The 17,419-nt window shown below is 40.4% G+C and overlaps 1 protein-coding gene across 10 annotated transcripts in view; it reads right to left on the bottom strand.

Annotated features, from left to right (window-relative positions):
• The window catches only part of anks1b (ankyrin repeat and sterile alpha motif domain containing 1B), an 813,858-nt gene extending 807,285 nt beyond the window's left edge, over window positions 1-6,573 (bottom strand). For 3 of the 10 annotated variants that reach the window (XM_043713627.1, XM_043713638.1, XM_043713626.1), the window contains exon 1: window positions 5,740-6,571. In XM_043713627.1, coding sequence (XP_043569562.1) covers window positions 5,740-5,873 — 134 coding nt within the window. In that variant the 5' untranslated portion in view covers window positions 5,874-6,571. Of the gene's footprint in view, window positions 1-5,739 lie in introns of all 10 variants that reach the window. The other 7 variants (XM_043713630.1, XM_043713632.1, XM_043713629.1 and 4 more) reach the window with 6 other exon arrangements.
• Between the last annotated feature and the right edge of the window lie 10,846 nt (window positions 6,574-17,419).

The raw sequence follows: 17,419 nt of genomic DNA on the forward strand, positions 1-17,419 counted from the left end.
CAATATTCCAACAGTGGCCTAACCAATGTCCTGTACAGCCGCAACATGACCTCCCAACTCCTGTACTCAATACTCTGACCAATAAAGGAAAGCATACCAAACGCCTTCTTCACTATCCTATCTATCTGTGACTCAATTTTCAAGGAGCTATGAACCTGCACTCCAAGGTCTCTATGTTCAGCAACACTCTCTAGGACCTTACCACTAAGTGTATAAGTCCAGCTAAGATTTGCTTTCCCAAAACACAGCACCTCGCATTTATCTGAATTAAACTCCATCTGCCACTTCTCAGCCCATTTGTCCATCTAGTCCAGATCCTGTTGTAATCTGAGGTAACCCTTTTCGCTGTCCACTACACCTCCAATTTTGGTGTCATCTGCAAACTTACTAACTGTATCTCTTATGCTTGCAGCCAAATCATTTATGCAAATGACAAAAAGTAGAGGACCCAGCACCGATCCTTGTGGCACTCCACTGGTCACAGGCCTCCAGTCTGAAAAACAATCCTCCACTACCATCGTCTGTCTTCTACTGTTGAGCCAGGTCTGTATCCAAATGGCTAGTTCTCCCTGTATTCAATGAGATCTAACCTTGCTAATCAGTCTCCCTTGGGGAACCTTGTCGAACGCCTTACTGAAGTCCATATAGATCACATCTACTGCTTTGCCCTCATCAATCCTCTTTGTTACTTCTTCAAAGTCTTCCCTTGAGCTAATTGACAATCTGTTGGATATCTAGGAAGTACAATTTGTAGAGTAGATGAGCTTGTGCCTGCCTTTTTATCATGTATAATATTGTTGCTCAGCTCAATACTGGATGGTTTGTCCATTTTATTCTGATATCTTTTTAAATACAAGTATGAGACAAATGAGTGGATTACTAGACCATTTCAGAGGGCAAATAAAATTCAAATACATTACAGTACTGAGTATAGAGATGCATGCTGAAGAGGCAAGTAAGTACACTTAGAGTCATAGAGATGTACAACACGGAAATAGACCCTTCAGTCAAATTTGTCCATGCCAACCAGATATCCTAATCTAATCTAGCCCCATTTGCTAGCACTTGGCCTACCATCTCTCTAAACCCTTTGTATTCATATACCCATCCAGATGCCTTTTAAATACTGCAATTGTACCAGTCTCCACTACTTTTTCTGGCAGCTCATTCCATACACGCACAACCACTTAAATAACATCTCTTAACAGGTTGAGTACCAATGGCAACAGCTTCATGGGCATCTTGACTGATTTTAGAATCCTAGAATCCTAGAATCCCTATGGTGTGGAAACAGGCCATTTGGCCCAAAAGTCCACACCAACCCTCTGAAGAGCATCCCACTCAGATCCATTCCCCTACGCTATCCCTGTAACCCTATATATTAGCATTTTAATTATCAAAGACGTTGTCAAAAAGCAGATTTCAAATTCCCAAGCCTCTATAATCGATTTGAACTCATCTCTATATTATCATTCCAGCCTCTGAATTACTAATTTAGTATCATAATGACTGCTTTACTGCATCCATCCATTGGGCTCAGCCACGAGTATATTGAAGACGGATCAATAGATTACTAGCTATTAAAAGATATCAAGCAATATGGGATTGAGAGAGAAAACAATGATGCTGTGCTAGAAGATCAGCTATGATTGAACTGAATGGCAGTGCAGGTTCAGTAGGCTGCTTGGCCTACTCCTGCTCCAACTTCCACTGTAGTACTAAAATAACTTTATCCCTCAATGTATATTTAGGCTTAAACAATACAAAATAGTGTTGTTTTTAATTTTCACAAGCCTTAAAATGATTATGTGGGGTCTAAGTAGATGAAAATTGACAGTCAAATTACAAATGCATACTAAGTGTCTCAAACGTCCATGTTTACAATCTGAGCAGATCAGTCTGATGCCGTTTTTTTATGAAAAACATACAAAATTACCTCAACTGTATTTGCAGAAAATTAAATATTTGTGTTGAAATAAAACTGAACAGTGTTACCTCAATGTGTGATTGTATTTAATTCGTTTCTTACTGAAAATGGTAAATCAGATAAAGCGTACCTATCCTAAGGACAGATTTAGAACCAAATAAGGTTTTAAGCCTCAGACAACACATCTGCCACAGACCCTGTAATATTTTCTGAGATAATACTTGCTCAGGTCGAAAGGAGGAGATTTGTATTAGGAATCTCCTCCTTCTGCTGATCCAATTAAAAACAGCAGGCTTGGTAAACACAAGCAATTTTATTCAGAACAGTCAGAAGGTTGGGTAAATGTTGCTGTTCATCATGTTGATGGATGTCAGCAATGGAAGATAACATTTTTTAGCTATCTGCATTGAGCATTCAGATGAAGTAATCTAACAAAATCTCCGAAGCATTTTCCTAAACTTCAAAGCAAAGCATTACCCCTCTCGCACCAGTGTGTTCATTGCCTCCCCACCCCCACTTTTGTACTAGTCAAGATGTTACTTCAGATCATAAAATATTTATAACTGTCATACATGTCGACAGTTACAACGATAAATTGGACAACAGATGCTGACAATTCAAATACAAATTTAGCTCAGTTAGTACATAACCCTCACCCTATTACCTATCAAAGTTGGAGGTTAAAATTTCTCTTTGAGGAAAAAGATACACTGACATTTCAGTGCTGTTTTGAGGAAGTGATGTATGGTCAGAAATGTCAAGTTTTGGTTAAAAGTTGAAGCAATGCTACGGCTGAGCCTGAAATATCAAAAAGCATTTTTTTTGCATAGCAAGGAGCCCTTCCATTGTCCTCGCCAACATTCTTTCCTCAGCCACGTGACCAGGACTGAAGAAAATAACCAATTGTTGATATTATTTACTCTTCGCAGGACTTCAGTGAACACAGTTGGCTGAAGAAAATTTCCAACACAAAATGATCATATATTGCCTGTGAAACACAGACATACTGTATCTAGGTGCTATTAAAAAGCAAGTTCTCTCAGTGTCCAGCAAAGTACATTTGTATTATTTGCTACTGATTGGTTTTGCAGGCTACTCTGTCGGATCATAACTTGATTCAAACATGAGAGATTTAAAGTGTGATAATATTGCAAACTGTCATCCTCCTCATGCTGCCACTGTCTAATGTTCAGCTCCATTTACCAGCTTATTCTCTTCACCATGGAGCTGACTTCATCATTTTCATTTATTGTGGCTCCTCCATTGTTTTGTCTGCTTTCTATTTTTAATTACCTTCAATATCCATTACCCATAATATCGATACGGTCTGAACAAAGTGACATTTGACTTTCAATTCCTCAAAGTTGCTTCCAATCTTTTAAAATGGAATTAAAATCCAAAACTTGCCTTTTATTTCCATCAACCATTGGCATTCCTTATGCTCAATTGGGTCTATAGTTAAGTGGATCTCCTACATTATTTGTACTGCAAGCAATGCCTCAAAAGCAACTGTAGTGTCTCAGCTGCAGACCAAGTCCAACTCTGTCCAAGACTTGAATACTGTTCCCATTTCTAACAGTTCCAGAAGGGATGCAAGAAAAGCTGGGCATCCAAGAAGCAGATAGACTGAGTAACCTGCCTGTTTATTAACTCTTGTATGTTAAGTTGCCTGAAACTTTTCCTTATTGTTCAAAGCAAGCTAGAAGTCTATCCTTCTATATTTCACGATATCCGCTAAGTTAATATTGAGTTGCTTCTCTATTTATTTCCTAGGATCTCAATGTCGACAATTAGCTGGTGCTGATTTTAAGGCTGCTGCATCATTTTAGGTCTAGATGTTTCCTATGAAATTCTTCAGCATTTTTCATCATCTCAACAGTCCTGGACAAGTTACTGATCTATTATTACATCTGGATAAATATTATCCTCCACATAATCACTGCAAGACAAACTATAATGCAAATGATGATTGAACTTCCTCTGTGATTAACACAATGTCACTTAAAAGTTATAGATTACCAAGAATGTATTTGTATTGTAAACCTCCTTGTAAGTGGATGTATACCATTCAGAATAAGTAAGCATGTCAATAATGGAATCATTTGTTTTTCCTTTCAGAAGCAGTAAATATTGAAATATGTCAACCCTTGCATCGACAGTTCCAGTAATACTACTTAGCTCACAACCATGTAAATTCATAAATTGACATCTGAAATCATACGCCAGTTTATTTATATCAGTCACACACGTATAAACATTCAGAAACAGTGTTTGTTTATAGCACAGTTTTAAATGCCCTTAGTTTCTCCCAGCTTAGTGAGGTTCAACACCTATCCATCAAAATAAATGTCATTCAGCAGTGGCCAGGTGCTGTGGGAAATGACCCTCATTGCCCTGGGATGAAGAAGTCTGTTATGTGGCGTTGGTTCATCTGTAAACTACCAGCTTCCCAGACGACTGAACTATCCTAGCTATTCCAAACATCCAGCAGTACTGCCGCTGAACCAACGCCATGTTATGCAAATAAGAGGACTTTCTCTTGTAAAAGAAAGGGATCTGTCCTGTTGGTCGCTTATGAAACGTTGTTTCTTGGTTTAAAAAGTCAATGAGTCATATAGTGTGTTCCAACAAAACCATCGACGTCCAACTGAAACAGTAAGTTAAACTTTAGCTGCAGCACCCGGTTCCTTTTAATGTGGTTTCGTCGCCCTGTCGGTCAATCAAGAGCCATTCATCACCTCAGGAGGGAGCGAGGCTGGTGGAGAACTGAGATTCCGAATAAACGGCGAGTACAGCTTTCCAATGGACTCACACAGGCGACAGGGAGCTGCGAATGACAATGCTCCAATCTGGATACAATGTGTCCCATCCCTTTCATTGTCCAACACATGAAATACAAGGCGCCGCCGCCAGGAGGAATTCCCTCTCTGCGCTGCTGGCTTTGTCCTGTTCCCTCCCATCCCAAACACAAAACCGAGATAGAAGCTCCGCTGTAAGCTCATTGCGATACCAGAAGTGAATGTGAACACAAACCTCTGATCCTTCATGTTACTCATTTTAAACAAAAGGAAAAAATAAACCTTCCATTTTTCAATTATGTTTTGAGTGTGTAACCGCCAACCTCTATCCTCCGAGAGCTTGCATTTTTACCATGATGTTCCTACTCCATATCCTGGTCCTAGTGCCCATCATCCCCCCCACATCCCTCCCCCCGCTAACAACACGACCACATTTACTATTTGAAATTCCTGCCCCCACTTTGTTTACCTCTCAGTGGTCTATTGTCACAGCAATACACACCGTCCAAGGACAACAAGCGTCCGAACATCTTTTTTGGGGAAATGTCATGGAACTCTTTAGTTTCGAAGTGATAAATAGCCTAACCAACATAAACTCAGAGCATAGATTCTCCAACTTTTTTTTGTTTTGGCTGGTGTAACATTTCGACACGTTAATATTTCATCACATTTGCACCTGTACCAACATTAACCCTGTAAACATGGCCATCTCAGAGCCACAGTCACAAAGTACAAACCGGACTGGGAATTTCTTTCATTGGGGAATGCAGGAAGTAGCTGGCTTGCATACAGTCAACCGATAATGATTAGTCAATCGAACAAAAAACATCAGAGAATTTCACATTTTAAAAGGTGCCTTAACGCTGTACGGTGCTCCACAATGGAATGAACCTGGATAGAAATTGAAAGGGTCATGTCACCTCACAGTACTGAACTGTTTGTATTCCCAACCTGAAATGAAACAGACTCTCGCACGGGTCTAAAGAGAACAGGCTGGAGGTCTCTCTAACTCACCTCAGCAAGCTGGACAGTGGAATGGAGCTCGATCCACTTCCTAGTAATCCCTTTTTGCCACTTAGCAATTTTTCCACCACCGCTACATTCCCAATGCGAGCGGCGTCCAGAAGTTCCTGCTCTTTCCCCATCATACAGCCAGAGCGGAGGGGGGTCAGAGGATTAAATAGTACAAATTCCAGTCAGCAACGCGTGCTCAGCGGCGTCAAGAGCCGAGCATCATCCCCACAGAGCGCCGCTCGGTAAATTCATGGAGGCTAACACTCCAAAGGAGGGGTGGGCGAGCCAGGCACACGGAGGGGAGAGGAGGGGGATTCGGCTCCACCACCCTCGGCTCTGGTTGTGTCAGCCAGAGCCTCCCGCTCTCCCCCTGTATCTCCAGCACAGAGAGAGAGAGAGAGAGAGACAGAGGAAAGAAGTGGGGGGGAAGCAGAGGCAGCGAAAGAGCGAACAGTCCCACCCCCTCCTCACACAGAGCCAGCCCCGCCGGCCTGTCAATCAGAGCAGGGCGTGAACTGCGGTTTCCCCGAGCCCGAGCCTCACAGGCGGCGGCAGCAGCAGCAGTCGAGGCAGCGCTGAGTGACAGGGGAACAGGGTCTGGGACCCTCTCTTTTCACACCCCCTCCCCTTCCACAGGCGAAGTTGTGTGGCTCTGTAGGCTAATGGGGTCGCGCAGGTAACGTCTAGTTGTGTTTTGTCTCACATTACCGTGGAATTGAACTACCAGCCGCTCTCTCAGTAATAATTACACGTAGAAGTTGGGTCAGTTATTTTTTTAAGGTGTGTTCTTTCAGTGAACCTCCTCAGGGCAGAAGGGCGGGCCAGGCACGGCAACACAACAATAACTGAACCATGCCCCTGACAGCTGGCTGTGGGGAGTTCTGCGAGCCCAGCTCACTCAGGTTTATTTTTATTTTCATAAATGACCATCACACTGTCCCTACACTATCGCCTGTGCTTCTACCTGTCCTTAGTTAGAAAAATTAAATCCACCTGATTCTTTGTCTGCATACAGTTTGATGGTTTCACCTTATTGTTTGCTCTTTGAAGAGAACACTGGGTGTTTTGTCACATTGTGTCTTTCCAACTCGGCGATATTTGTATAATTTATTGTAGGTATTATAGCAATTGCTGGATGAGACCTCATACGATTTTTTTTGCTTTACAATCTGTATCTGTTCTTGTATCGAAATATAAAGTATCAAGACAATTGAAAGCATTCACAAGTACTGATGTGTAAACGATCAATGTTTCTTAAGTTAACAACATGCCTCTAATTGTCAACTTGGCTCCGTTTTGAGGATCCGCTTTATTTATCGATATCCTTTAAACCCAATCAGATCAGTTGAAGGCCTGTACTTAACTCTAACGTAGCCAATCAGATCAGTGGATTATCCCCTTTTTAAAAAAAGTAGATTAATCAAACGTTCCACTCGTGTTGTGCTCACTCTGTGTCTGTAGTATCAATCCCATTATGTTAAAAACAGAAGAATGCTGAAAATGCATAGATGTATCAGCACGTAAAAGAAAACCGTTCAGAATTGTGACTTTTTTAAAAATCTCATCCCTACTGCTTTGTTTCAGTGATGTCAGTAATTGTAACAGGGAGTTTCTTCCATCAACACGCCCCTCCACCTAGAAAACACTCCCGCCTGTCACTCGAATAAAAGCAAAGTTCTTTAGGATACTGGCGTGCCAACAGAGATTGCTGGAGAAACTCGGCAGATCTGACAGCAAATGCGAAGGAGAGATCGTATTTCGAATCTGATGCTGAGTTTCTGCAGCATTTTGTGTGTTTTTCCCACCTGACACTGTCTTCCTACAGCCCAGAAAGGAGACACAGTCAAGGGAACTCGATTAGTGCTGTGAATGCAGAAAATGTTGACAGGTGTGTGTGGCAAAACTGGTGCTCCGGTTATACATGAAATGGATCCAGGTCTGAAGTGACTTCATGTTAAATTCACGATACATGTGATGCTTTCAGAAGGGATTATGATGGAGTACAGTGCACAGGAAAATGCAGCCAATTGTCTAAGACCTTTATATTTTTGCAGAGAAGCGTTTCCAAAATCCACTCGGAAAGTATCAGTGCTTTCGATGTGCCCATCTCATACCGTGGAATTGAATTACCAGCCGCGCTCTCAGTAATAATTACACGTAGAAGTTGGGTCAGTTATTTTTTTAAGGTGTGTTCTTTCTAAGGTGGGGTGAATTGTACTTTCTACACTCCAATATATCCCACCGACAAAGGAATGAGAGCACAACGACTAATGCTGCAGGTTACATTAAAAGCCCCATTTCAGACTAACCTTCGTCTGAGAATTCTTAAATACAAAGTTGTCAGTTCATAGAGTCATAGAGATGCACAGCACTGAAACAGACCCTTCGGCCCAACTCATCCACGCCGACCAGATATCCCAACCCAATCTAGATCCACCTGCCAGCACCTGGCCCATATCCCTCCAAACCCTTCCTATGCATATACCCATCCAGATGCCTTTTGAATGTTGCAGTTGTACCAGCCTCCACAACTTCCTCTGGTAGCTCATTCCATACACGTACCACCTTCTACGAGAAAAAGTTGCCCCTTAGGTCTCTTTTATATCTTTCCCCTCTCACCCTAAACCTATGCCCTCTAGTTCTGGATTCCCCCACCCCAGGGAAAAGACTTTGTCTATTTATCCTATCCATGCCCATCATGATTTTGTAAATCTCTGTAAGATCACCCCTCAGTCGCCAAAGCTCCATGGAAAACAGCCCCAGCCTATTCAACCTCTCCCTATAGCTCAAATCCTGCAAACCTGGCAACATCCTTGTAAATCTTTTCTGAACCCTTTCAAGTTTCACAACATCTTTGCAATAGGAAGGATACCACAATTGCACGCAATATTCCAACAGTGACCTAACCAATGTCCTGTATAGCCGCAATATGACCTCCCAACTCCTATACTCAATACTCTGATCAATAAAAGAAAGCATACCAAATGTCGCCTTCACTATCCTATCTACCTGCGACTCCACTTTCAAGGAGCTATGAACCTGCATTCCAAGGTCTCTTTGTTCAGCAACACTCTCTCGGACCTTACCAATGAGTGTATAAGTCCTGCTAAGATTTGCTTTCCCAAAATGTAGCACCTCACATTTATTTAAATTAAACTCCATCTGCCACATCTCAGACCATTGACCTATCTGATCAAGATCCCATTGTAACCATCAGTTGTTGATTTTAAAGAAACGTATTGCTAGATTTCTAGATTTTTTTGATCAGCCTGTTCAGCGATATTATTACTTACCTCTGGAGGAGGTAGTACTTGAACACAGGTCTCCTGGCTCAAAAGTAGGGACACTATAGCTGTACCACAAAGGGCCTATTGCTAGATTTCTCATGATTTTTCCCCCAACCTGTTTGGATACACTGTGACACAACTCCAGGGCAGGTGGAACTTGAACCCAGACCTTCTGGCTCAGAGGCAGGGTCACTACCACTGCATTACAAGACCCCTCTGCGAGGTTTCTATATTTCTGTATCAGTCTGTTCAGAATGTTATTCCACACCTCTGGAGCAGGTGGGACTAGAACCAGGTCTCTTGGTTGAGTGGTGGGGACATTACTACTGTGCCCTAAGAGCCCTGCTCCACAAGATTTCCAAGTCTGAGATTATAAGCAACTTCGTCTGAGGCATACGTCAGCTCTTATCTGATTACACAGGGTGTAAGGGCACACTAGAGTAATTCACCTCCATCTCATCATCTCTTGATCATTACTGAAATTGGAAGCTAATCACATGGAAAATTACAAGGCCAACCCCCTGCACTGATATTCCAAGTACTTGAGTGCTGCAGCACTCCATCGTCTCAGCATGGGGCTTCTGATTTGACTCAATACAGAGAAACAATGGTTTGACTGCAAAGTAAACTTTATAAGCTCTGAATAATTCTGGACCAACATTAGTATATTTATTGCAGTTAAGCAAACACATAACTTTTTGTTTCAGACAAATACTTTCATAACAGCTGCTACTGAGCTTTTCAGTGTAACCGTGAAGAGTAATGGGCTTGATGCCCTCCCTGATTGTATGGGAGGAACACAATGCCAGTCAAAATAAATGAAATTTATTTATAGTGTCTATGGCCTTTGATCAAAGTTAGAACGAGAACCTGTGTGTTTTACAACACAAGTGTTTGCACCAGCTTCATGCATTATCTAAGACTAAACATTAATAATGAGCTGTCTGAAAGATGTATAAGCAGAAGGAAGCCATTCAGACCTTTGAGTCTGCCCTGCTGTTCAGTGTAGTCATGTCTGATCAAATAATCCTCACATCGACTTTCCTGCCTTATCCTCATATCTCCTTATTGATTACAAATCTGTCAATCCCAGCCTCGAAGTTACGTAATGACCCAGCCTCAACTTCCCTGTGTGATAAAGAATTCCACAGGTTTACGGAGAATATCTTCTTCATCTCTGTCTTAAACATGCATCCCCTTAATCTGGTCCTTGATCCTCCCACAAGGGCAAACAACCTTTCTGCATCTACCCTGTCAAGTCCTCTTAAGAATCTTATATGCTTCAATAAGGTCATCTCTCATTCTTCTATATACCAAGCTGCAGAGGTCCAATCTGATCAACCTTTCTTCATAATACAGCCTGTCCATACCTGGTATGATTTGGTGGATAGGCAGTGATAATCCATGTTCTGCAGCAGAATAATTTTTGTGTTAGTGTGGTACATTTCATAACTGATTCAGAAAAGTTATTTATGAAAAAAAACCCACATGAAGGCAGTAAAATAAATAGCATTGCATTCATTCAAGGAGCACAATCCTGTTCACAAGTCTAGGAGGCTGAAGGAAGAAATTTTGTAAAACTTAGTAAGATGGACAGAAGACCACCAGCACCCATAATAGGTAGGTTTTATAGAAGGGAGATGGTTAATATGCAATGAGGTATGAATCTGAAAGAGAATAATGATTAATAGATGAGTATACTAATTGCAGAAATACTTTTCTGGAGGAAATGGGGACAGTTAATCACAAAGAAAGTTTGGAAATTGCAACCTAAGTGGCATAATGCTATTGTGTGTCACCGGGGTCCTGTGGGCAGGAACGCTGATAGTTACAAAGTCATTAATAGATAAAACACATTAGTTTGCTGAGTAGTGTATGAGACAGCACCATCTGTCAGCACTAACCTGTTCAAAGCAAAAAAAATCAATTCCGTTTTGTTATTTTTCTCATTCTTAGGCCACTGAGAGAGTAGGTTCACTCCCCAGTTCCAACTTCCTGCCAATAGCACAACACTGAAAGGGGGGCATCTGCCCATCATTTACCTTTAATTTCTCCTCTCTTTCTCTGATGCTCTCCACTTGGCACTAACTACTGAAGGAATAGATTTTTGCTCAGATACTAAAAAACACGAGATCTCAGTGCCCCTGGTGAAATGCTGAAACAGTTCTTGATGAGTATTCTTATGATTAATTTACACATTGTGCAATAAGGAAACCTCCCTAATTAGCAGCAGACCACCATACTCCAAGCATTCTCACTCATGAAAAGTTCACATTGTTTATTTATGACTTCAATGGATATTAGCCTGATTAAATGTTTGTAAGAAGTCCTAATTGCACATGACAGTTCCAGCAGTGGTAAAGTGCTATAATGAAGGTAATAGATTGATTTTAGTTAACTCACATTTTACTCAAGACTGGGAGTTATGTTTCTTCATGCTGACGAACAAATGAATAAGCTTTCATTCCCAATAATATTGCTGCTGCCTGGATGCAGCAGGGACATGTGGCAGCACAGCAGATTGCTAAGCTTTGTAATTTCCAGCTTTGTTTTGCTCCAGTTTATTTTAAATAGATAGGAATCACATTTTTGTTTCTGAAAACAATGCTCATATTTTACGGGTCTGAACTTCAGAAACATATTTCAAGTTTTCACAGATTTTGTATGTACTGCATAATAAATGCATTCGTACTATTATTTTGATTAATTTTTAATCACTGGTAGATGAAGCAGTTTATGTTAACGTTAACATATGAATGCAAGTTGTTTGTGAATATTAAAGTAGACAAGGTAAACTTCGTTCTATATCAGAGATCGAAAAATTGAAACCTAGTTTATTCATCGCTATAATTTGGTAATTGATTATTCAAGTTAACGCACAAAGATTTTTTAAAAATAAAATTTAAACATGCTTTTAAAGTTAAACAAGTCATGGAACACAAGCATGTATACTAGGGGAAACATGGCCTAATATCATCTCCTACCATCTGAGGAGGTTTTCAATATTTGCTGAGAATTTCCCCATGATACAAATGGGTGGAGTTGGAGAATCAAAGGCAAAACCTATTACTTTATTCTTGACTCTATCTGCTGGCGAATCAATGCACAGCACTACATTTCCAGCTAAGAAAGGGATGAGTTTAACAGCAGCAATCAGTTCTGATTAGTTCCTTGCTGATTACTGCTCCACTGCAATCTGGAGCAAAAGCATCTTTTTGTAAATGTGAGGGTTAAGAATATACCACAGTCAAATTGTTCAGGAGATATTAGCAAACCAATTCAAACACCATAATTATTGTAATTACCTAGATTATGTTTCATTCTGGAAACTTATTTCTGCGTATCTATTAACCTTTAGATAATAATACTGACTATATTGAGAGAATGATCCCAACAATTTTATAGAAAATATTCAAGCCTCAACCAAGACTTGAGCTGTGAGCCACTGCATTTGACATCAAGATACAATTGGACTGAGTTTGACATTAAGGAGCCCCAGCAAAGATGAAGTAAGTGGGAATTGAGTGGAGACTGTCTGTCCGTTTGGTCCTATCTAGAGATAGGAAGACAGTTATGGTCAATGGAGGCTAAATATCTCAGCTCCAGGACTTTATTGCAGAAAATAGTCAGGGTTCTCACTTATGCCCAAGCATCTTTATTTGCTTTCCCACTGACTCTTGCTGCAACATAAAATCAGCACTGGGAATATTCACTGATGATTACAGTGTTCAGTACTATTCAACTCTCCTCAAATACTGAAGTAATGCACGCCACGATAAAGAAAATTCAGGACATCATTGATATTTGGATTGATAAATTGCGATCAATATTTGTGCTGTAAATGTGCTAGGTCTGGTATTTTCCCAGTTGGCTCTTCCTGGTACATTGTGGTATTTGCCACCATCACCACTGTATGGTACTCAGTAAGGGTGGTTTGAGGTAGACCACTGCTACCAGTCCTCCTTTTATCTTTGCTTTGTCTCGGCCTATGTCATGATGAGTGGTAAAGGAGACACACTGTAGAATATCTGCAGAAGAGGCACTGTCCTTCAGTAACAAGAAGGTTTACTACATGCAATAAATCTTATTGTATATCAATAACAATGACTATTTGGTTAGACCTGCTAGATTCTTAGTAGCATCATAGGGAGCTAGTACAAATACATCTCCTCCTTCCAAAAATTAGAGTAGAGCTCCTTATTCCCACACACAGGCTGGCTCCACCCATTTTCCTGATGTTACACACAATGTAACATGAAAATTAACCCCTTCAATACCATTAGTTTACACAAATCAGGCAGTGACCATCTCCAAGAGACGATCTAACCCTCTGTCCTTGATATTTAATAGCATCACAGTTGTTGAATCATTCATTGTCAGCATCATGGATATTACCATTGACCAGAAGCCTAACTGACTGGTCATATAAGTACTGTGGTCTACAACAGTAGAGCAGAAGCTGGGCATTCTGTAGTGAATGACTCACATTTTGGCTCTTCAAAGCCTGTCAAACATTTATGAGGCACAAGACAAGATGGTGACTCACTCCACAACACTGACCCGCATTTAGTTATTGTATGAAAGCAGATATTAATTTAGATATCTCAATTTTATACCGCAGAAATGATAACATTTCAATAATATTTAGCAAAACTTATGCAAGACACAACAGATATTTGTGGCAAGTTGCCTTAATTCAAGTTGAAGTAGGCCAGATCTTCACACTTTCTGTGTTTTATTATTTTTAAACAATAGTTAAGTTTATAAAAATAACATTTCAGCAGGGAGGTGTCATCTGCTAGGAGTGGATGTGACCATATTTATATGCGCAGTGGGAAAGCTCCTCACCATTCATTTAAATAGTCTGAACATCCTAGATATTGGAATTTCTGGCAAACACTGCTTTTGCTCATGGGCACAGCTCCCAAGCAGTTGGATTAATCTGGAAGATACGCCTTTATAAAATCAAACACAAACAAAGCAAAATCTTTGAATTTCATGCACATCTTGATTTCCAAATAACCACTGAGTTAAGCCTTGTATAAGTGAAAATATGTAAAATTAGAAAACTTACCAATAAACTCAATAGAATGCACAAGTTTCTCAGTGTATGCATTGGGTAATAAAAGTTAATCTCTCAAAGAGAAGTAGCTGCCACAGATATCATAAGGTTCAAGAGATCACAGACATGCTGCTCCTTTATGTACACCCTTCACAATCTCTTATCACACAAAAATAAATCCTTAAACCTTGCAGAAGAGAGAGAAAACTGAAGGAAAGGAAAAAGAAGAGCAAAAGGCCTGCCTGCTTTGGAACTGGTTAAATCGATGGATAGGTAAATGTGACAAGAAAATGTGTCTGTTGCTGTTTAGACACCTGCAGATACAGCCCATGTGGAGCCAAACATTGCTGTCAGAACTGTCCATATGTCATGGTCTCTTTGTTAGTGAAGTGATGCACTCTATCAGCCAGCACTGTCAATACTCTGAATTCTTCAGCAGGTGCACAGTTTGGGTGAACCATGACAACATTTGTCACACTAAACTCCATCTGCATCATTATGTTACTTCTTACCGGGGGAATGCTAACCTACTAATGTGCTTTTCACAGGAACAGTGACAAAATATTTAGGAAGCATTAGATCAGGACAGTAAAATTACATTCAATTTACGTTTATATATGAAAATATTCATACTCTGAAGAACCAACTGTAAAATCTGTAATTAAAATTCAATATGTTTAATGGGCTAAAATTGTCTATGACCTGTTAGTAGTTGTAAAAACAACTCAAAGATTCCCCACATTCACTTGTCGTGTCCTCTTCCTTATTAAGCGTGCATGTTTGTACTTGTATTGCTGAAGAAAAGACATTTTGTCAAAACTATTCACCTTGCACCCCTTAGGATAATTCAGAAAAATACATATTCAAGGGGAAAATCAATTTTGAAGTAGGAGGTAAAGATGCTGATTGGCAAGTCAACTGTGATTAATAGAGTTTGTGGGTGAGAATGCACTTAATGCGGATTGACAATTAACTGCCAGGCTTTTTAAAATTTTAAACCCAGAATGTTGCCTATGATTGATCTGAAAAATTAACCAGGGAATGACTTTCACCCATTTTATTGAATTGAAACAGATTCAATGCATGCACATGTTGTTTCTGCCTGCAAAGACCATGAACTTGTGTTATAATATATGTAACTTCCAGTACACACAATACACCAGACCGAGTCCAACTGCCAACACTAAATTGGTCGTCAGTGTAATTCTTCACGCACTCAGGTTTATCCACTAAATGCTGTCCAATTGTAGAATCACATCTGATGTTCAACACTGTGGGTTGTGCTAGGGTGGACTGGTTGGGTACAGTTAGTACCTTGCTTATTGTAAACAGCCGATAAGTTATTCTGTTTGATATGTTCCACCAATCTTTAGGACATAAAGCTCACATAACTGTCATCATGCAGGTACTGAGCGTCATTCACTACATTACTCATTACACATTACTCATCGTACATTTATTGCAAAGTCTTTCAGTTGCTGTAAGGACAACAGATGGGAGCAAAGAAAAAAATGCTAGCTATTGTCCAGGTTTTGGTTACTTCACTGCAAAGATAGATAGGCAGATATTATCTTTTCTGCAGTCGCGAGGCTGAACCATGTACCGTAAACACACAAACTGTTCACATAAGCAGGAGCCAATCAGAGTTGTCATCATGTTGATGACTTCTCTAGCCCTGATTGAATAAACCAATTAGCGACCTGTCACTAAGGCAAAGATTACTCTGAACACAGAACCCTGATGTATGGTATTAAGATGTCATATCTCCCCCACTACTTCAATAAAGCAACAAAATAAACGCAGCTCACAATATGTTCCAGTAATTTGTTTCTGAAAATACAGCAAAACCTTCCACATTCCTTAATTATGAGATTCTTTTTCCTATTTTGATCCACAGTCCAAACTAAAGAAATAAAAAGTGGTGTTTACACAGCAAGAATTGTTTGGATCAGGATGGAGTTGATGGGCCCCATTTCCGCATCGTTTGCCTCGTGAGCAAATGGCTTGAGCCTATTTATGAGGTTGTCATTAAGGCCAATTTTATAGCATGTGGAATTGTAGGAGTTCCAACGTGTATAATAGCCAGTAAAGTTAAATGTGCGGAAAGAAATAGTCGAGAAACCTCTCACTGGTTTCCTAACTCTGACATTGAGGAACAGAAGTCCACTACATTGTTCCACTTCAAAATGAATTTGAGTGGAGGATAGAGCCCATTAAGACATAAAAGGAAATTTTAATATGCAGCTCTGGATTCAAATATACAAATTTTATCAACTACATCTTCGAAATCTGCAAGAGGGAGGAGGTTACATGTCATTTCATCAAGAACCTGTTTTTCTTAGATTCCAACAAAGATGTTTGAGAGACCTGGGCCCAGTGGGGATCTGATGATAACATCATGTGTTTGGGCACATAACAATTGTTGCAACTGATTGCAACTATGCGAATTGCAGTGTATGCAGAGGGTCCCCAGTTTACAAATTTCCAACTTTTGAGTGCTTGTACTTAAGAAAGTGATCCCATAGAAGGATGCATTAATATGAATTTTAAAGATCCAATGTATAAATGCTCCCTCGTACTTATGGCTATTTTATATGGTTGTGCATTTTGTTCCAATTTGGATACAAATCCATGTGTGAACAGATTCAAAAATGGAACCCAGACACACAGTTGGAGCAGCCTTTGCTGATTCATGCAAAGGTGGTGGGGTCTGGATCTAATGCAGCAGCACAAGTGTTCCTGGCTTTCTTGGGGGAAACACTTGTGAATGGACTAGCAATGTCAAATGAGCACAGATTAAATTCCCTACAGTGTGGAAACAACCCTCCGAAGAATAACCCACCCAGATCAATTTCCCCCTGACTAATGCACCTAACACTATGTGCAATTTAGCATGGCCAATTCACCTGGCTTGCACATCTTTGGATTATGGGAGGAAACCCGCACAGATGCAGGCAGAATGTGCAAACTCTACACAGACAGTCGCCCGAGGTGCGAATCGAACCTGCGTCCCTGGCACTGTGAGGCAGCAGTGCTAACCACTGTGCCACCATGCTGCCTTGCTAACCTACAGTGCTATTAATATGCCTGTCGTGTATGGTCTACACAAATCTGGAAGAATCTTCAATTATCCAGGTGGAAAAATAGTTCCAAACTGGTTGTAGCAATTCTCCCAACCATTATAGGGAAGGCAATGAACTAGTGGTATTATTGCTAGTCTATTAATCTGGGGAAAAAGTGAGGTCTGCAGATGCTGGAGATCAGAGCTGAAAATGTTTTGCTGGAAAAGCGCAGCAGGTCAGGCAGCATCCAGGGAACAGGAGAATCGACG

This window comes from Chiloscyllium plagiosum, chromosome 23, assembly GCF_004010195.1.
Source record: "Chiloscyllium plagiosum isolate BGI_BamShark_2017 chromosome 23, ASM401019v2, whole genome shotgun sequence".
In the NCBI taxonomy this organism is placed as follows: Eukaryota; Metazoa; Chordata; class Chondrichthyes; order Orectolobiformes; family Hemiscylliidae; genus Chiloscyllium; species Chiloscyllium plagiosum.